General features: G+C 51.2%; 1 protein-coding gene across 6 annotated transcripts in view; it reads right to left on the bottom strand.

The window, feature by feature from the left end:
• NPHP4 (nephrocystin 4) overlaps positions 1-21,419 on the bottom strand; it is a 111,794-nt gene that overhangs the window by 18,880 nt on the left and 71,495 nt on the right. For 4 of the 6 annotated variants that reach the window (XM_025856316.2, XM_073903435.1, XM_073903437.1 and 1 more), the window contains 6 exons: positions 20,714-20,821; positions 19,046-19,197; positions 18,711-18,902; positions 18,069-18,256; positions 5,417-5,577; positions 2,853-3,030 (listed from right to left, as the gene is read on the bottom strand). In XM_025856316.2, the coding sequence (XP_025712101.1) occupies positions 2,853-3,030; positions 5,417-5,577; positions 18,069-18,256; positions 18,711-18,902; positions 19,046-19,197; positions 20,714-20,821 (979 nt within the window). The remainder of the gene's footprint in view (positions 1-2,852; positions 3,031-5,416; positions 5,578-18,068; positions 18,257-18,710; positions 18,903-19,045; positions 19,198-20,713; positions 20,822-21,419) is intronic. The other 2 variants (XM_073903438.1, XM_073903436.1) reach the window with 2 other exon arrangements.

Below are 21,419 nucleotides of genomic sequence, written 5' to 3'. Positions count from 1 at the left end.
CCAGGTGCACCCACTTCCTGCCCCAAGCTCAGAGTCGGTCCAGGCTTCCGGCTCTCAGCGCTGTTTCTTCCCGGTGTGGGCGGACGGTCTGGCAAGCTCTCCATCCCACCCTGAGGGCCTGCTCCGTCAGTCACCTGGCAGTGGGCACGAGCCACCTCCGCTCCCTTTCAGGACAACGGATTCGTGCCACACCTGAGGGAACATGGGAGCCTTCCGTGGCCTTCCCTGAAGCACAGGCAGGGAGGCCTTCCCCCACGTCCAGCTGACATGCACACGGCCTCTGTTCAGCTTGGTGATCGCTCCACTGGGACGGACGCACAGTAGCCAGGGAAACGGCTGCAGGTCAGGATCTGGTGCAGACAGCTCGGGGGGCACGCGGCCAGCAGCCTTGGAGCCGGGCTCTCAGGAGTCACGACTGTCACCTCGGCATGCGGGACCAGCAGGACCACACGGTCACCTCCGGACAGACCAGGGCCGTCCCTGAGTGTCGCCATTTCCTCTGGCGGTATCTGCACTCAGAGCAACGGTTTGTTTGGAAGCTGGGACAATAAACTACATCAGTAGAATGTACACGCACTGACTCAGGGACCGGATGGAGCAAAGGTGCTCACCTCCTCAGGGCACAGTCCACAATCTCCAGCTGCTGCGGGCTTTCTTTCCCTTCAGCGAGACCTGGGTTAAGCTGGGGACCCGCACATTTGCCAGGGGTGCAGAAACTCCCTCCCGATAGGCAGCACTCCTGACACGGTTTACAACTACCTCATTCCATGGCAGGAGCAGAGCACGTCACCATGTCCGACCCCAAACCCAGGCCATCTGCCCACACCACCCGGTTCTCCTTCAACCCTGAGAACACGAAGCTGGGGGTCGGGGCAGCCCCTCACTCCCCTGGGTGGCCCCCCCATAAGGGCTGCAGATGAACCACAGTCACACTGCACCACCAGGATCACTGGGATGGGAAAGCACGGTTCTCGCGACCCCCACGTGACGAAAGATCACTGAGAGACACTGCAGACGAGGCTGCAGAGACCATCATGGAGCCTGTCTGAGCCGAGAGGCCACGGGTGCGAGCACCACCCCTCCCTGGGCGCAGAGAGGGCGCCTCGTCCGCAGCCTCGCGCTAGACTGCATGCCCTGTGAATGCGGAGCCATGGAGCGCCGTCCAGGCACTGGGATGCTGGCCTGACCCTGCTTCTGTCCCCTGAAGCTCACCCAGCCTCATCTTGCCTGCCACTTGGTGCAGAATAGTTTCATAAAGAAATGAATCCACAACACTTATTTTTTTCCAAAAAATGCAAAACTGACAGAGGAAAGCACAGCATGGACCAGTGTGCTGCGCACATTTGTCCTTTGTTAGTTGCCCTCCGCGTCTGCACCTCTTGGGCACGCGTCTCTGACTCTCTCCCATGCGCTATCGCTCTCTTGCAGGCAAAGTATGGAAACAGCAATTTAAGATAACATATAATGGAGCTAATCTTTCTTCTGAAGATAAGATTTAAAATGCGGAGTCACTGCACATTTGTGGGCCGTGAATAAATATAAAAATAACCAATGCAATCTCAGACACAGAACGCTTCCTGCAGCTCCGTCACTCGTAGGAGCCTCTGAATGATGTCTGCGTCTCACATGCGGCTCACTTCTTTCTCCAGAACCTGAGTTTTGCTGTTTCCATATTGTCTGTTCTCCAGGCTGCCTCGGATCCTACCACTGTAAACAAGCAGGCAGAAACCTCCACCCTGACTTAATGAGCCATGCGCACTCCTCCGGCTGCAGCAGCCCCAGCCCGCCCGCCTCCATGCTGCCTGCCCGGGCACATGTGGCCCACATGGGGCTCCAAGCTTTAAAGTCAGCCTGGGCTTTGAGGAATGGAAAATTCCCCCATAAAACGTGAGAGGTTTGAGTCTCATCTAGACAGACACAGCTCCAGAAACCTCAAACAGCTTGATTTTGTCCTTTCCATTTCACCCCGAAAAACCCCAATCTTTCCATAGTCCCCTCAAGGGAGACTGAGTGGGCATATCCCCTGGCCCCACAGGGGCTCACTCTGGTCCCCTGCCCTGTGGGGAGCACAGGCAGGCATGCCAGCCCCATGTCCCCTGCCGGTCAGGGCCTCAGGGGAGCCTCCAGAACATCCAGGCAAGTCCACTGTAGCCACAGCCAGCCCAGTGCCCTGCCACCAGCACGTGAATGAAGGCGCACCAGGACTGAGCTCAGTGTGTCTGAGAAGCAACCCTTGGACACCATTAGATGTAAGGTCAGGGTGCTAGGCTGTAAAGAAGTGCACTTCTCTGTTCTCTTATCCCCAAGCTGCGTGGAAGTTGAGGAACATTTCTCTTTCCTCTCCTGTGATGAAGTAGTTCTGTGGACTGATATTCCAGATGAAAATCTCTCCTGGAACCAGTCATTTTATCTGAAGACTATCATGGAGATGCCCCGTAGAGAGCACCAAGAAATAAAATGTGGGCAAGCCTGAGATGATTAATGATCCCAAATCCTGATGAGAAATCAGGACACCAAACATCTGGTGCCAGGACAGGCTCAGGGGTCAAGGACAGATGCTCGTGGTCAAGGACAGATGCCCAGTGGTCAAGGACAGATGCCCAGTGGTCAAGGACAGATGCTCGTGGTCAAGGACAGGCCCAGTGGTCAAGGACAGATACTCGTGGTTAAAGATAGATGCCCAGGGGTTGAGGACAGACTCAGTGGTCAAACAGTAAGAGTTTTTCTGAATTCCTATTGATTAGATGATGCCCACAACAGGACCACTGCCCTGAGGGAGCTCATGCAGCAACAGGGAAAATGAGTGGCCACCCAAAAGACGTTGTGAGGCCAAAGCCACCAGGGACTCTTACCCACATTGGCCAGCGTCAGATGCAGCCAGCCTTTCACCACCGTGTAGACACCAATGGGCTTGACACAGCCAAACCGAGTCACATCTGCACTCACCACCACATCCTGTTCATATTCGGTCGCCACGACCTCAAGCTCATGCAGGACCTGCACAGCCGGCCGGCCTTGGCGGAGGAGCTGCTGCAGGGGAGAAAGGCACCAGTCAGAGGCTGGCTGAGGCAGAGCCCATCTTCTTCTGAAAACCTACATCCTTGATACCAGGTCTTTCCCGCAAATTCTTTAATAAAGTGCACCCCAATTCACCCACTGAGTGAATACCACAGGTGCACAAACAGGCCTGGCAGCCACCGTCCTGGAACCCCTTCTGTGGAGAGAACAATGGGAAACGAGCAACAGAACAAGGCTGGGGACGCTGAGCAGACCCCATCTCCAGTAAGTGAGCTTCAAGGAGGTAGGAGCCAGGCAGGGATGGCTGGGGGCAGAGTACAGACCCCCACACCTGGGGCCTGCAGCATCGGGCTTCAGTATAGCTAGAAGACAGGTGGCGGGCGGGAGCAGGGTCACTGGGTAGCCGAGGTCCACTGCGTGCCGGGCTGCCACGTGAGCACAGCTCTGAGTCAGAAACACACTTCCAGCAAGTTCTCGTCTGGGGAGAGCAGCAGAGCGTAACAGTAAAGAGCACAAGCTTCCGATTCAGAACTGGGCTAAATGCCTGGCTCGGCCACTGTCAGCGCAACCCAGGCCTCAGTTTCCCAGCCGGACATGGGGATAGCACAGCGCGAGCGCGGGACGATCAGCCACTGTCACTATCGCCCTAACAACGCTGTCGTATTCACGGGACAAGAGCCGAAGGTAGGGCACACCGTACCTCAAGAAGCTCACTGCAACGTCGCTCACAGGGCAACGAGCAAAAATCCCTCACAGCCAACAACACGAGCAGGGGAGCCGAGCCACGGTGCACACCTTCCAGAAAATCCATATACCAAAGGCACCTAACTAGCTCAGCACCTGCAGTCACCGGGGATTCGCTCTTCTCATCTAAATTTCCCATCTGTTCTCTATAAATTTTAAAGACTTTATTTTTAAAAAGTAAAGTTTAATTTTAATTTATCCAAGGGTCAATGATCACAAGAGCATGAGGACAAGATAAAATAACTTCATCTCCAGGTGATAAAACACAGGGACACAGGGCTCAGCTGGGGATGAGGCAGGAGCCGTGACCGTCCCCAGTTCACAGAGGCTCCTCTCTGCCTCTCCAGTGCCTCTCCCTCCTCCATTCCCTCCTCCCTCCATGCCCTCCACTCCCCACCCCTCTGTTCCCTCCCACTCCCTCGGTGCCCCCTCCTCTTGCTCAATCTATGCAGCGCCATGCCCACTGGGGGTCATGACTGTGCCGGAGATGAAGACTGACTGTCCCATTCCCACCCACCACGATGTCACCAGCCAGCATCACAGACAGACAAGCAGTGACCACGACGATCCCGTGGGCACCATGACCCAAGAAGGTCCGAGGGACCAGGGTGAGGAATGACAACATCAGCCCACATCTGCTGAGTGCTCACCATGGGTGACCTCTGTCCTTGCTCCTCCCAGTCCCCTGGGGGCATCAGCCCTCAGGGATGGACACCTGAGTCGGGTGGAGGAAATATGGCGCAGCCCAGGTGAGCCCTCAGAGGGAAGAGGGGGAACAGGCAGCCCCCAGAGGAAGAGGGGCATGGATTCAGGGGAGGCGCGCACACAGCCAGGCACACCACGGAACAGGAGCCGTGAGCTCATCATGGTGAGGGGTGCCAAGGAGCGAGCAGCGATGGGGCTGGGTCGCAAGTCTCAGTGACCACACTCACGGCTGCAGAGGCAAGGCTCGGGGGGAGCGGGGGACCGAGGGGCACCCGAGGCTGGAATCCAGAAGGAAGTCCACTAATGGGAGTCCAGGGGAGCGGGTGACTCTCAGAGATGCAGGAGCTGGGGCTGTGGTGCTGTGCCCTCTCCCACCTCCACCCCACAGCCGGGACGTCGTGTCCCGAGTCCCAAGCCCAGGAGCTGCCGTGCAACTACGCTGACCCTCTGGGGAGAAACCCCAGGGAAGAATCTTTAATTAACACATGGATTTAGGATTTAGTATACGAGGAAGATGGAAAGTACAGTTAGAGAAAGAATTAGATTCTAATTCTAATTACAATTAGAAAAGCACAATTCTGGTATACCATAGCAGGCATCGGGTGACCTTTGCACACGCCAGTAGGTCCTTCATCCCCGCCCCCAACCCCTACCCCCGGTGGGCCAGGCCACTGCTCACCAGGAACATGCATCCTCTCTGTCCTGCGGGGGTGGAGGGGCAAAGGTGACCTTACCTGTGGTCGGTTTGTAGGAGGAGCTGACTGATGACAGAAAATACAACCTAGCATTACACAACTGAGACTTTGTGAAAATCTTTGCCTTTGGGGAAGGACAGAATTTGTGAACAGTCAGACCACAGTCCCGCACTGGACAAGGACCACCTACCGAGCAAACCCTCCCAGGAGGGACACCCCACCCTAACTGGGCTCGGCCTGCACAGAGCCACCACCTTCATCTGGACGGCTGCAGATCCCACGAGGAGCAAGGAGTCTCCGTCCCAGACGTCGATCTGTAGGGTCTGGGCGGCCAGGTAGTGGGTGAACCAGCGTTGTTCTCCGGGTTTCAGGAACCCAGGCTCCACCAGGTACTTGAGCTGAAAGCCAGGAGGCCCTGTTCAAAGAGGCCTCGAATGAGCCCAAAAGTGATTCGAGTCATTTCCCATCTTTACATTTCAAAGTGATTCCTGCTGTGGTCACGATCACTAATTTCTGCTTCCATCATAACTGCAGTTTAATAAACACATTAATCAAAAATGTCATAAAATTTCCAAATTTACAAAACACAGAGTCACGTTCAAAAGTCGACATTTCTTTCCAATACATACACTGAACTCCTCCCAGAATATGATTCATGGTTTTCACCGAGTCCTTGTGAAACAGTCTATCCTGAACAGGGACAGATGTCCTGATGGGGCTGCCCAGGGAGGTCACTATTCTGCGTGCAGGGTTTAAGGAGAAACATGGTCTGCTGTCAAAACCGGGAGAACACACACAAACGCAGAGCTCAAGCTGAGCTCAAGCTGAGCTGCTCAGAAGACCCCCAAGTGCTGCCCTAGCCCAGAGCCTCCCGGGGGCTGCGCCCGGCTCTCGGACTCCTCACTGAGAGAGAGGGGTGGACTGTAGCCCCCGCATTTAGGCTTTGCCAGGTGGCATCACCATCAACTCTAAGTTGACAAAAACACCACAGAAGTCATCATTAGTTACAGTGCAGGAAGAAGCAAAGCTGGGGAACACACTCACACATTTCCCCTTTCCCATCAATATGTTTACGGAGCCCCCAATGAGCAGAACAGTGACTCGGGGGTGGAAGGGTGCATGTTCACTCAGCACTGGGGAGCAGGTCCCAGGCAGGGCTGAGATCCCCACCCCACCTCCAGCCACCTCAGCCCCGGGGTGTCCCCCTGCTCTCAAGACCAGAACAGTGCTTCCAGCTGAAGGAGGGAAGCAAGTTGGGACGGGACACAGCACTGGGAGCTGACAGAAGGTGGGGGTGGAGGGCCTCTCGTGGGCCCAAGGGACACAGCGCCAGGACCAGCTGCCACAGGCCTGGCTCCGGCCACAGTGAGAAGTCACGGGGGCACCTCATGGAGTGGAGGAGCAGGAAGGAGTCAGGAAAAAGGCTTAGGGAGGTGATGGCAGTGACACCACACAGTGGCAGGCCAGTCCCTAACATCACTCTCAAGTGACCAAGGTCGCAGGGCCAGTGGAGGCCAAGGACACTCACCACCCTGACCCCAGTGCCACCAGCCAGCTGAGACCTAGGTGGCCTGTGGCATCTGGTCATTGTCAGGACACCCCCGAAATGAGGGAGCCCTGAGGCTGGCTCATCAGACACATGGTGGGGACAGAAACAAAGACCTGCAAACACCCAAGCCCCAGCTCATGACACCAATGGTGCCGCTCCCCCCCCGCCCCCAGCCAGGCCCACCTGGGCTACAGGAGAAGGAAGAGCTCAGGCACCGGCTTCCACACCGGTCAGACTTCTGATTCGAAGAGGCAGAACAGATTTGAACTCTGTGGGCCAACTTCCCAAACAACACTCGCAGACAGCCGGCCCCGGAAGCGCCACACTCCACCGCCAGCGTCGCCCAGACCCACAGACTCCCCACCCAGAGTTCTCCTTGCTCCCCAGCAAAGCCTGTCCCAACTGGACCCTCCAGCTTCTCCCAGCCAGCTCTTCCTCACATCGTCCCAGAGCGCTTCCCAGGCACCAGGCCCTTGCAACGCCCCTCCTGGGCCGCCTCCCGCTCCAACACCACTACTGTATCCACTCAGCTGCCTGGTCCTTTCGACGCACCATGAATTCACACTCCACAGATAACTGTGGTGCCCCCAGCAATGTGCACCAAGCACTGCGCAGGGATAACATGACAGACAGGGTCCCTGCCTGATGGAGCTCATGATCACAGGGTGACCCCCTGAGCCCAGAGCTGATGGCGTGCTGAGTACATGGGGGAGGCATTTGGGGGTGTGGGGGCCCATCCTGGTCTGGGCCCAGCCTCAGGGCTCTCATGCTGGAGGCACCCAGTTCCTCCCCCAGCAGGCTTGGGCCCCTTCACTCCTGTCTGGCTCAGACAACCAGCTCCTCAGTGGCCTTCCTTGAGGTCCATGCTTCCTGCAGTCCATCCTACAGCACTGCCAAAGCATCCACAAAGGGAGCTCTGTGTCATCTCCATCCCACTCAAAAGTCTGCAATGATGCTGACCATCTACTCAACCAAGACAGACCCCAGGGGCAGTGGTACCTCCCCAGGGTCTGCTCAGGCCCCCCAGCTCACCTCTCTCACCCCCTCATAAATACTGAGCCCCAGCCCAGCCGCCCTCCTTCCTGAGCCTTAGTCCAGCCACACCCCCACATCCAAGTCTGGTGGGTGCTCTTCCTCTGGCTGGATGGTCCTCAGTCTCCGCCTCTCCTTCATGACCCACAAATATCCCTGCTCTGCGAAGGCATCCACAACTCCCGCAGATGACGAGCACCTCATAACACTACAGTCTACAACCCATGAGGAATACACAGCAGCTAGAAATATCACACACCAAATGACAAAGCAAAAATCTAGAGACGCAAGGAGAAATAGACAAAAACATTACAGTAAAGACAAACTAATCACTTTGTTTTTAAGGCAGGTCAGGTGGACAATAAACAAGGGTATGGAAGGCCAGACCAGCTAATCCATTAGGTAGAACGTATGTGCGTTTGACACTGTTCCCCGGTTACACCAAATATATCTTTCGAGTGTATCTAGAACATTAATAAAAATTAACCATATACTAGACCACAAAGAAAACCTAAATATACTCCATAAGGCAGAAATAACACAAACAATATTCTCTGACCACAATGCAACAAACTAGAAACTGGAAACAATTTTTTAAAAACAAATTTACAACTTACCTTTAAATAATTCTACACCAAATGGAAAACAAAATCCAAACAGATTTTCTAGAAAAGAATAAAAGTACTACTTATCTGAATCACCAAAGCATAAAGCAGTAATCAAATGAAAATCCATAGCCTTGAATATTTTATATCCACAAAAACAAAAGAATTAAATGAATTAAGCAACTCAAATCAGGAAAAAAACACTGGAGAATATAAAAAAGAAGGTAATGATAAAGACAAGATTTACTTGGTCAGAAAACAGGATAGCAGCAAAACCCGCATGAGGGTCACTTCCGTGTCTTTGGAAAGTCAGGGAGATAGAAATGAGCACCTAAAAGGATGTCCCTGTCCCTGGCGGGACAGCTCTCCCCGCGTTAACCCATGGATTCAGCAGAACCCCCATAAAGAGCTAACAAGTTCATGTAGAAGACCAGCCCAGCCAGAATGCACAGGGGCCCTGCAGGTTAGAGCACCGGGGCGGCGGGGGCTGGACGTCAGAGAGAAGTTGCACCTCTGACTCAACAGCATGCCCGCCGTGTGTGGACAGGTGCTTTTATGCAGAATCTGGCAAACCACAGCCCTTGGGCAATCCAGCTGGGAGCTAAGAATAGCTTTCACATTTTTTTTTTAATTTATTTATTTGAGAGAGAGAGAGAATGAGAGAGAGAGAGCACGAGAGGAAGAGGGTCCGAGGGAGAGGCAGACGCCCCGCCGAGCAGGGAGCCCGACGCGGGACTCGATCCCGGGACTCCGGGACCACGACCTGAGCCGAAGGCAGCGCCCAACCGACGGAGCCGCCCGGGCGCCCGAGCTTTCACATTTTTAAAGGATTGTTAAAAAAGAAGATCCCAGAGAGAACATACGTAACCCAGAAAAAGCCTAAAATACTTACTACCTGGCCCTTAACAAAAATCAGTTTGCCAACCTCTGGTCTAATGGAACAAAATATAAAATCCAGACACAAACCCAAGTAATAAAAAATATGGGTGTGCGAGAAGGGCAGCTCTCAGGTCACTGAAGAAGAAGACAGACTTAACAGCACTAGGTCAAAGGGAGAGACATTCGAAAAAAGATGAAACTGGATGCCTATCTCCCATCATACAAGAGGATAAACTACAAGACAGACCACGAGTCTCATGTGAAAAATGAAGCCTACAGGTCCCCGGAGAAGCCGCGTGTGGATCTCTTCATGAGATGGGGGGTGAACGCCTTGGCATCCAGGACTCGGGAATTTAGAAGCGATAAGAGTAAAGACCATCACATCAGAGGACAAAACTACAAAACTTTACGGGGCGCCCGGCTGGCTCAGTCAGTGGACTCTTGGTCTCAGGGCTGTGGGTTTGAGACCCACACTGGATGGAGAAGTTACTTAAAAATAAAACCTTAAGAAATTAAAAAATAACGTAAAATAAAACTTTACATAGCAAAACCCACCAAAAGCAAAGTAAAAATGACAAAGCAGGAGAACATACCTGCGATTTATATCATGGGCAACAGCTAATCTCCTTAATGAACAGAGTTCCCAAAACAAGAGTACAGAAAAAACAAAAACTTGGATGGAAAAATGGAAAAAGATATGAAAAGAAGTTTTCAGACAAAGACAACCATAAAAGACATTCGACTCCGCTCGTTATAAAAGAAACGCAAACTAAAACTTCACTGAGACCCATGTCACATCGGTCAGCTGTACAAATCCCAAAGCTGAACAGCCTGTTTTGCGGGCAAGGCCCTGAGGGAGCGGGCTGCCCCGCGTGGAGCAGACTGGCCACAGGCTGCCACGGGAGCGGCCGACGACCGTAATCCGAGAGCTCGCGACGCCTCCAACACACGGACACGCGCAGAGAACGTGTGAACACGAGGCCGGAGCGGCTGCCTTGTCTGCCACAGCGAAGCCCGGAAGCGGCCCGAACGGCCGTCAGTGGGAGCTCGTGCCCAGCGCCCTACGATGTAGCTGCACAGACGGTGCAGGCATCTCTGCAGGAAGGCGAGCTCAGGACACAATGGTAACGGGTCAAAGCGACATGAAAAAAGAGTGTACTTGGCATGCTACCTGTTGAATAAGGAAACAAGGAGAAATAAAAACCTATTTGCTTACTTTCTGAAACAAAGAGAAACAAGACAAGGAGAGGCCAGAGACTGAAAGCCCAGTTTCCTCTAGGAGGCCGCATGGGGGGCGGATGGTCTAGAGGGCATTTTAGATTTTGAGCCATGTAAATATTCCAACAAATTAAATCAGAAGGGAAGGAAAACCTAAAACTGAGAACAAATTGAAATAAGTGAATCTGACTGAATATCAAACCGGTAACAGGTCCACAGGGGAAATAATGATCTCCAGGGATTCCAGCACGCTGAACCAAGTCTTTGTCCCCAGCGGGATGTGGATCAGGACAGAACGCCAGAAATCTGAACCCTCCTCACTCAGCACGAGTATCCTTAGTACTAACAATAGCCATGTAATTCTAAAAGTACATTATAGAAATTGTAAGGAAAAGTAAGTAAATGAATTGTCAGAAAGCACAATTTCCAGTGTAAGGAGAAAAAGATACAAATCAATTACTTTAAGAAAAAAACTCTAAATTTGAATTAGAAATAGCAATGTGAACTCGTGTTTGAATCTATATTCTCCGGCTCTGCCCAGTGAAAAGCCTGGACACCATGCCACCCAGAATCAAAAGCACCCCAGCCCTCGGTCTCTGGAAACACGCCTCACGCAGGAGAAGCGGCTGGTCTGGGTCTGAGGCACAGGAAGTCCGAGGTGAGCTGGGACGCTGGGCCGTGCAGAGAGCAAGGCCATGCCCAGGCCCCCAGGTTAACCTGAAGGGCTACCGCTGGCCAAAGGGAGGGAAAGCAGTAGTAATGAATATATCACAATGAATAAATATCAGAGTGATATTCAAGACAGAACAAAAGACAAAACAGAAACCAGACAGATAAAATCTCAATTGTCACTACTGGAGTAACCGTTTAAACTTCTTACTCTGAAACCTGGAAATTAAAGGGAAAGTATCAAACATCTGCTCTGTTTTGGAGGATGTAAATGTAGTTCAGTCTTGGTTGATAAGGGAAAGCTCTTTTTTTTAATAGAAGAATGTCTGTTAATAAAGGGAAACCAAATGACAAAATCAGAAAAATTACCATTTACAAAATTCCAGTTAAAGATCCGACCCAGGCAAAGCTCTGCCAAGGATGTTAAAAGTGTGGGTGAAAGGTTTTGGGGTGGATTTTTGCACGGAGCCAACGACTGGCCTGAGAACTCTGTGCCAAGTGCCACAGGGAAGCGCCTCCCTTCCTCTGGAGAACATGGGGCAGATCAAACCAGCACCGTAAGGACGAGAGACCTGACCTCCACACTGCTGATGGATGCCACATGAAGCCCGTGAAGCACTGGCGCCAAATCCAGACCCGGAGGGAGCATTAGCCCTAACCGCCCGTGTGCAAGACCTTCCAGAGGGACCACGGCCAATGGTCAGATGCACACAGAACAACATTCTATGTGACAGCTCACCTTCAGACAGCCTCTGTCACTGGAAAGAGAACGCCGGGGACTATTCCAGATGAAAGGACATCAGGGAGGTTAACTCCCAGGACAACCCAGGACCCAGACTGGATGTCGGAGCGAGAAAGGAGCTGTAACAAACGTAGGCGGGAAGACCGGGAATGGCACTGTGAGGTCCCTGTCCTCTTTGGTATGATGGGAGCTGCTTTTCAGTAAAGCCTGTCGTGTGTTTAGAGGTAAAGTGTCACCTCGCCTGCTACTGACTTTCAAATGATGGAGAGAAAAGGATAAAAAGTTAACGCAAGCATTTCAAACTGCACAGACACAATCTCTGTAGGTGGGGACATGGGACCAGAGGTGGAAAATGCACAGGACACAGGAGACCCACCAAGGAAGTGGCAGGCAAGGCAGCACCAGATGGGCCCAGAGCGGGGCCGGCGAACCCCAGGACGAGAGTTCTCCAGACCAGGGCGGGCTCTCGGCTGACCCAGAGCTCAAGGACTCCAGCTCCCGTGCTAAGGAAGGTCCCACTGGCCAAAACATGAGGAGGAATGTGTTAGAAAAACCTAACTCCAGGCTAGAAAGCAAAGGAAATGAAAGGAAGGAAGGCACCGTGTGTGTGGCAGAGGATGGGACCACCACGCACAGCTGAGCCCCCCTGAAAGGAGCAGGGACAGTGGTCAGCGGGGAAGCTCCAGAGCTATACCCCCATCCTGAGCAAAGGAGGGAACAAGAAGCAATTCTACTCACAATCAGAACACCAAGAAACTAAGGGGCCTCGGGCAGAGGACCAGAGGACCACCAAGCCCAGGACCCTGGGTTCCAGAAGCTTCTGTTCAGGGGGCTGCCATGTCTCCTGTTGGACCAAACGTCCTCTAGCGGATGTGCACGGTGGGGAGGGGGGAAACGACACTTCTTGGCAAACTGACTAAAGATGAACATACACAGCCCTAGAGCAATTTCACTCCCGGGCACACACCCAACAGCAACACCAGCACAGCTGCACCAAGAGAACGCTCACCACAGCATTACTCTAAAGCAGCAAAAGCTGAGAACGATCCAAACGTCTATGGACAACCAAATGCATAAATGTGTGTGCAATCCTCAGGCAGGGATCTCTATACAGCCAGGATAAAGGACGGACTACACAGCTACCTGGATGAACCCCACAGACGGCGTCAAGCAGAAGGGAGAATCGGAAGGGCACACACAAGATGATCCTGTTTCGGTTCAAAACTGCAGGTGCACTGGTCTACGGTGACAGAATTCCAAAGAGCGGTCACCAGGGGGAGGCCACTGATGATGCGGGTGGGGGGAGGGGAGGCCAGGGTTCGGCCTGCACCCCGTAGTCATGCAGATGTGTTCACCTTGTGAACATCACAGCTCTTATAAAAATTAACTCAAAATGGATCACAGACCTAAACTTGAAACACTAAACTTTGACGCTCATGGAAGATAAAAGTAGAGGACAAAAATCCAGGTGACAGGTCTGGTGACAAGTTTTTTCCTCTAACACCAAAGACATGAATGACCCATGAGAGAAATAACTGATAAACTGGACTCCATTAAAATTAAAAAACCTCTGCCTTCTGAAAGACACTGGTAAGACCATGAAAAGGACAAGCCACAGGCTGGGAGAAAACATTCACAAAGCAGACATCTGCTTATGGTCTGGGAGGCAAAACAGAGAGAACTCTTAAAACACAACAATAAGAAAACCCAATCTACAAATAGACAAAAGATATGAACAGACACCTCCCCAAACAAGATGCATGCAGGGCAAGTAAGCGTACGAGAGGAGGCTGCACATCACACATCATCAGGGAAGCGCAATTTATAAAACAACAGTGAGATCCCACTATGTACATATGAGAACAGCCAAAATCCCAAACACCGCCAACACCAAACGCTGGGAGCATGTGACGCCACAGGGACGTTCAGTCACTGCTGGTGGGGATGCAACATGGCACAGCCACTCAAGAAGACGGCTGGGCGGTTTCCTACAAAACCAAACATGCTCCTACCACATGCTTCTAGGTATTACCCAAATGAGTCGAAAATTTAGGTCTACACAAAATCCTGAACAAAACGTCTACAACTGCTTTATTCGTAACTGCCCAACCCTGGGAGCAACTGAGATGCCCTTCAGTAAGTAGGGGAATGGATGTCCGTCTAGACAGTGGAGTATTAGTACTACAGAGAAATGAGCTACCGAGCCACAAAGACACGGAGGAATCTTAAATGCATACTACTAAGTGAAAGAAGTCAGTCTGGACAAGCTACATACTGTATGATTCCAACTGTAGAATACCCTGAAAAAGGTAAAACCATGGCAACAGTGAAAGGTCAGTGGTGGGGAGGGGCAGGGAGGGAGGAAGAGATGGAGCACGAGCATATCTGGGTGGTGAAATTATTCTCTACGATACTCTATGGGGACACAGACGCTCTGCATTTGTCAAAATCCACAGAATGTACAAACTTAAGAGTGAGCCTTGTTGTGAACTCGGAGCTTTAGTTAAACCACAAAGCAACAACACTGGCCCATCAACTGTAACAAACGTCCACGGGAAGCTAGATGTAGCTAACAGGGGAGCTTCTGGGGGCAAGGGGTATATGGGAACTCTGTACTACCAGCTCAATTTCTGCATAAACCTAATACTGCTTTAAAGAGCAAAATCTATTAATTTTTAAAAACTTGTGGAACTAAACACTGTGTGGCATGCATGTTATATTTCAACAACAAAAGAAAATACTCCTCCTAAGTGAGGCTCTAGTGAGGCTAGGTGCTGAGCCGTGGGGACCCCCGAGCGGGAGCTGCTGGAGGAAGCCCAGCCCTGCCCAGGCGGGGGTCACCTTTGGCTGAATCTCACGGGGGTAAGACACTGAAAAGAACTTGTTTTGGACTTTAACTTAGGAATTTTGGACTTTGAATTTTAATTCATGATGACAAAATTTGATTTTGGAGTTTAATTTCTTTGGACCTCAACTTGCAAGGAGATTTCATTTTTGGACTAATTTCTCTCTCAGAAATTCATAATGCAAAGGGGTTTATATTTAATTTTTGGACTAATTTCTCTCTCGGAAATTCATAATGCAAAGGGATTTATATTCAAATCAGGAGCATCTCTCCGTGGCTGGCCTTTGGAATTAAATTGCCTAAACACTATCTATTTAACCTCACCGCAGAACCTCAGGTGAGCTGCCCCGGATAGAGCGGCTAGATGGGGCTAGGAACAGGAAATGGAAGAGGAGATACTTTCTCGGCAACAGGTGCATGGGAGTCTTGAAATCAATGCACTATTCTGATCCATTTCAGAGCCTTCTGGGGGCAGGAGCTAAACTGTCCACCAACGGTCCCAGGAGCATCGGCAAAGGGAAGGCAGTTGGTTTGGGACAAGTCGTCCCAGGATGGTTGGGAAACCCAGGGAGTGGAGAGAACAAAACCTAGGACTGTCACAGGAGAGCTTCCTGGCCTGGCCACGCGCTTCCGCGCCAGGGGCCTCCCACACTCACCCTCTACCCCGCGCATGCTCCTCCCCAGGCCAAGAGCAGCTCATCGGCTGGAAGGTTTGGGAGATGGAACAGGGCCTGAGCTGTGCCCTCATCCCCTCTCTCTTCTTTCCAGATTTGTCTGCAGGAAGCCAGGATGCCGGACAGGTCCTCAGGCAAGCAGGGGACCAGGGCTCTACCCCAGGGTCTACGGCCGGGTGGTCCTACCTCTGCCAGCAGCAAAGCCCATCCAATGGGGTGAGCTCCTGCAAGCACATCCAGCTCTTGGGCTGAGCAGCACCTACAACAGCTCTGACCCTCTGTACCGGTCCTGACCTTGGGCAAGGGAGACCCCATGTACCGGTGACCCCCTCGTGCCCAGCTGACTGGCCAACACTGTCTACTGTTTGTTTTCTAAGCATTTATGCTTATTTTAAAATTTCTTTCCTTCGGGCGCCTGGTGGCTCAGGGGGTTGAGAGTCTGCCTTCAGCTCAGGTCATGATCTCTGGATCCTGGGAAGGAGCCCCACACGTGGGGGGCAAGGGGGTGTCCCTGCTCCACAGGGAGTCAGCTTCTCCCTCTCCCCCTCCCCACTTGTGCTCTTTCTCTCTCTCTCAAATGAATAAATAAAAATCTTTAAAAACCTTTAAAAAAATAAAATTTCTTTCCTTCTACTTTTTTTGCATTTGTTCTGGGTTTTTTCCCCAAACTTCTTGAGTTGAACAATTAGATCAGCATTTTAAAAAATACTTTCTTCTTTCCCCATACAAGCAGTAAAGCTGTAAATTTCCCTATAAATACCATTTTAGCTATATCTCATTTGTTTTACCATATTTGCAATATGATTTCGTGATTCAGTTTTAAATAACCATTTCTATTTTGATTTCTTCATTGACCTAGGGAATCATTAAAAGTATGTTTAAAAATTAAAAAATTAATTAAAAATTAAAAAAAAACAACAGCAGTTCAGAGCCTTTTGGGGAGAGGGAGTGGTCGATTTCTGATCTGTGTTGCCATCAGAGAACGTCAGACCGTTAGGTTGGATACCGGGTCTCTTGGAACACGGTGATGCCTGTGCAATGGCCTAAAACACGCGCACATACATACGAATGATCAGTTCTTGTAAGTCTCTCAAGTATGCTTGGAAAGAATGCACATCCTCTAAATTGGTTCTATAGGTTTTATATGACCATCTTTTTAAATCATATTCTATAATAACCTTAATTATTTTCTGCTTGATGTGTCAATTCACTGAGAGGGATGTCAAACCTTCCACGACTGTAGGTTTGTCAATTTCCCCTTCTAAAGTCTGTCAATGTTTCTTTTGTATTTTGAGGCTGTTTGTTGGAAGTTCACAGGTTCAGAATTATTTATTTTCCTAGTGATTATTCTCTTGATTATATTTAATAGGCTTCTTTATCCCCAGCACTGCATTTGCCTTTTGTCTCTTTTGTCTGATGCTAATGTCGCTAAACTACTTTCACTCCATTAGCATTTTGATATGGCATTTCCCACCTGTTCTTTCTACTGAAGAGGGAGCAAGGGTTCCCAGCTCTGCCCCTTACAAACCCAGCGACTGGCCATAGAGAGGTAACTGATCAACAATAAAAACAACAACATATTTGATACGTTTCAATCCACTGCGGTGTAAATCCACTAGTTTATAACAACGCCGGAAACAAAAGCCGTTGGCCCCACTCTCAAAGGATGCTAAGGAGCTGGCTTATTATTTTGAAAATCCACAAATAAAAGGGAAGAAGTGAACATTATTCTGCCTTTCCTACATGGACTGCACCTCAAGGTAACCCAATAGTTAGCGAGGGGCAGTTTCTCTCTATGGAAGCATTCCAGCTCCGGAAGGAGAACGTCACCGCTGTTCAAACTTGAGCAAAATAATCAGCCTGTGGGCAACAGTCCTGACGGCACTGAGGTGGTACAGAAAGGAGGGCCCAGTCACTACACAGCCTCGGGAGGTGGTGAGGACAGCCCCGGCCCCAGAGTTCCTGCCCAAAACACAAAAACGCCTCTGACCATGTAGAGAGATCTCACTCCCAATGACCAGGAGAAACAGGGGACAGGGAAGGACATTTTAAAGGTCACCCTGGGAAGCAAAACCCAAATGCAGACTGGGGGAAGCTCTGCAGGACGAGCAGAAGCAGTGCAGCTACTTCAACCAGTAACACGAAAACCGAGCCTGGGGGCGGCAGGGGTACCTGAGCAGAGTCACACTCGAGTCACGTGCCGCAGGTACACACCTGCCTGAGAACTTGAGCTCAACAAACTCTTACAAACTGTATCCCCCCAAAAAACAAACAGAAAAACCCTTCTTCTGTCCTCAAAAAAAATTTTTTGTTTTTGAAGTTCTTGGGAAAATTTTAACATTAGCTAAATATTTGATGACATTTAAGGGATTATTATTAATTTCAAGTGGGATAATACCGAGTTTATGTTTTTCAAACAGGACTCCTTATTCTTTAGATCTACATAAGGAAATATTCACAGGTGAAATTATACAATGTCTGGTATTTGCTTTCAAGTGACCCGGGGTCTGGGAGGGGACGCACTTGACAGCTGCTGGAGGGAGCTCACTGGCCGAGCGCTGGCTCATCATACTGTTCTTTCAAATTCTGTATGTGCTTGGAAATTTTCACCGTACAGTATTCTGTAAATAATAAAACTTACAAATAAGGCTCGGTGCTGGATTCCTCGCGTCTGCCCGATCACAAGTACTTACCAGCTTCAGAGGAGTCGTCCTTGCCAGTGAGAACGAGGAGGTGCAACAGGGAACCAGAGCACGTTCTGCCCGTCTCGTCCAGCCCGACCAGCTGCAGGCGTGGCGTGGTCACAGGCGGGAAGCGGTAGAACTGGAAGGTGAAATACACGGTCTTTGGCCACGGCGCTCCCTGGCAGTCCTGGGACACTCTGAATCCAATAAGAGCCCCCAATTAATCAAGTAACCATAGCAGAGAACCCGGGCATTCGAGAGCCCAGTGCCACAGGCCAGACGCTGCCTGGTCCGCCCACGTGAGCAGCCCTACTGGGGCCTCAGGGAGCCCACCAGACAGCAACCCCCCGAGCCCCAGCTGGAGAACACAGTTCTCAAAGCTGCACAAATATACCAAGAATCGGCCAACGTAACACAGTCCACGTTCAGTTACAAAAGGACAGGCAAAGCTGGTTTTACTGCATTTAGAGAAGGCTGTGTGAGGGTCCCAGCCAAATGAAAACAAAACCAGATAGCATTCTTTCATCCAGGAAGGCCTCAGCACAGAGTTCTGCCACCTCAGAGCCACACAGGAGTGAAAGTTCCTTCAATGCAAGGAAAGCACAAGCCCCCAGGTGAAGAGTAACCAAGATAGAACATTTAAGAACGCACCTGCTGAAGGCGAGGAACTGCAGCACTATTTCGTTGCTTTGTAGACAATCGGATTCTTCCTTTTGAGGGTTGAATTTAATGGGATCTGTAGGATTTACAGCCTCAGCTGGTTGCTTATTGGCATCCAGAATCTCGGGAAAGCCGGAAGCCTGCAGGAGCACCATCGAGGCTCGCGAGAGCTTACTTCCAGAGCTGAAACACAGACAATGGAGGCCAGCCTCCAGGAAGGGGCCAGCAGAGAGGCAGGACCTGTGGACCCCCCGCCCCGGAAGCCTGTTGTTGAGAGTCAGTCTTCACCGCACAGCACGTGCCGGGCCCTCAGGGCCACCCCTCACCTCCTGGCCTGGGCTCCCACGACAATCGGGACATGCACCGGCGTGAAAGGCAGCTCCCGCAGCTGATCCGCAACAGAGGCTCCCAGGACCAAGGACGCCTGGCTCAGCTGGGCCTCCAGGTGAGAGATCCTGCCCTCCAAGGGGAGCCCCTGCTGAGCAAAATGCAGCCCCAGGTGAGGCCAACAAGGCTCCCAGCCTGTAACCACCAAGGAGGCTGGGATGGGGGGGGTGTCCATGGATGAACCACCTCTGTCAGACTGCCAGCTTCAGCAAAGGAAAATATGAGACGCCCAGGTGCCTTTTACACTTGAGATGAAGAGTGAATAATTTGGGTATAATGTAAGTTTGTCCCATGAAATATCTGGGACTTACACTAAAAAGTCACTGCTTTTCTGAAATTCTAATTTATCTGGGCATCTCGTATTTTAAGTGAGTCAAAAAGCAATGAGAATTCAATCAATTTGATTGATTCAATTCAATCAATTTTATGAACAGGTACCACGGGAGAGATCTGCTGTCTGAGAAGGTCAATTAACATAAAAACCACGTTGACAGCCAGAAAAATGAACCCTCCCTCGACACCACAAGAAAGACTGGTACCCAGCCCCGGCTGGCCTCTGATGCCTGCGTCACCTGAATGTTCTCGTTCGTCCAGAGCAGAAGACATGTCTAAATGAAGAGGCTGTTTGGGAATCAGAATGCTCTCATGCTGACTTCCCTAGCTTTCTGTTTCAGCTCAAAAGGGAATACCACGGAACCAGAGATAACTCCAACATGTCTCAGCTGCCAATAGTAAGAGATGCAAGCTCGGGCGCCTGGGAGGCTCAGTCGGTTAAGCAACTGCCTTCGGCTCGGGTCATGATCCTGGAGTCCCGGGATCGAGTCCCGCGTCGGGCTCCCTGCTCAGCGGGGAGTCTGCTTCTCCCTCTGACCCTCCCCCCTCTCATGTGCTCTCTCTCTCTCTCATTCTCTCTCTCTCAAAATAAATAAATAAATCTTTAAAAAAAAAATAAGAGATGCAAGCTCTTCAGAAATGAGCCCCAGACATATTCTAGAATAAGGCATCTCATGGTACTGTGTTTTCAAATAAATAATTTAATGGCACTATTTTTCCTCAGTAGACTTCCAGTACAAGACTGAAGATACATACGGTCTGCAGGTCAGCCAGCCAGCTTTTGGAAACCAAACTTTATGTGAATTCCCCAATGTCAGTGGAAACACAGGCCTATTTTGCCCTCTGGATGCATCAGAATCCAGGATGGTGGGCTTCACTGCTTCTCCTTCAGCGGCTGACAGCAAGGAGAGTGTCCCGGAGCGCTGGAGGCTCGGATCGGCCTCATTTATATCTCTGGCAAAACTTTCCTTCCCCTTTCATGTACAGAGATCTGAGGGTAGTCTAACTTCGTCTTGTCAGGTAGAGCAAAAGCCTAATTAAGCCCCACGGCAGGAAGAGTTCCCACACCAAACACTCCTTGGCCAACAGGACAGAGTGGCGGCAAGTACCCAAAGCAGGGAAGAAAGCCAGGCCCCCCCCGACCCCGTCCCTACACCCATGTCACAGAGAACCCATGAAGGTCTCACCACCTAACCAAGGACCAGCACAGCTCACAGAGTCAGAGACTTCGGTGGAAGCCCTTCCCTGGAAGGAGGAAGGGTGGGCCTACTTACCTCCTGGGCCAGGGGGCGCTCAGAGCTGTCGGGTTGTCGTGAAGACGGTGTGGCCGAGCAGCACTGAATGGGAGACCGTGGGGGAGCCGCCAGCTGGGAGAGCGACAGCTAGAGGGCAGGAAGCGCGGATGAGATGTGAAAGGCAGCCCATTACGTCACAGAGCCCCCCACTCGTGCTGGCACAAAGCCAGCAGACGTGGCACGGTCCAGAAGGCAGTGGGGTCTGCAGCCACTCCAGAACCCGGAGCCATTCCTAAGCTCTGTTACTGTAGCTCCTGAGAGGCAAAACTGTGACCGCCCCCCATGGTAACATCGCCATGAAAATGGTATTAACAAGGAACAGCAGGTGGAGGAGAGGAGGGGCCAGGGAAGCCACGTTCTCTGCCACCCATGGGCGGCAGGGCGGCTGGTCTTTGAACCTCCCCGGGCTTCACTTCCAGCCGGGGACTGAACACCTGCAGGCCCCTTCCAGGCTTGCAGGCAGTGGCCAGGACCGCATCCCTGCGCCACCATTACCAGCATTACCAGCATTACCAGCATTACCAGCATTACCAGCATTACCACCATTACCAGCATTACCAGCATTACCAGCATTACCACCATTACCACCATTACCAGCATTACCAGCATTACCACCATTACCAGCATTACCACCATTACCAGCATTACCAGCATTACCAGCATTACCACCATTACCAGCATTACC

This window comes from Callorhinus ursinus, unplaced genomic scaffold (assembly GCF_003265705.2).
Source record: "Callorhinus ursinus isolate GAN/ISIS: 27379988/994484 unplaced genomic scaffold, GSC_fseal_2.0 scaffold18, whole genome shotgun sequence".
Lineage (NCBI taxonomy): Eukaryota > Metazoa > Chordata > Mammalia > Carnivora > Otariidae > Callorhinus > Callorhinus ursinus.
Note: the sequence above shows the minus strand (reverse complement) of the source record. Positions and strands in the feature narration are given on the sequence as shown.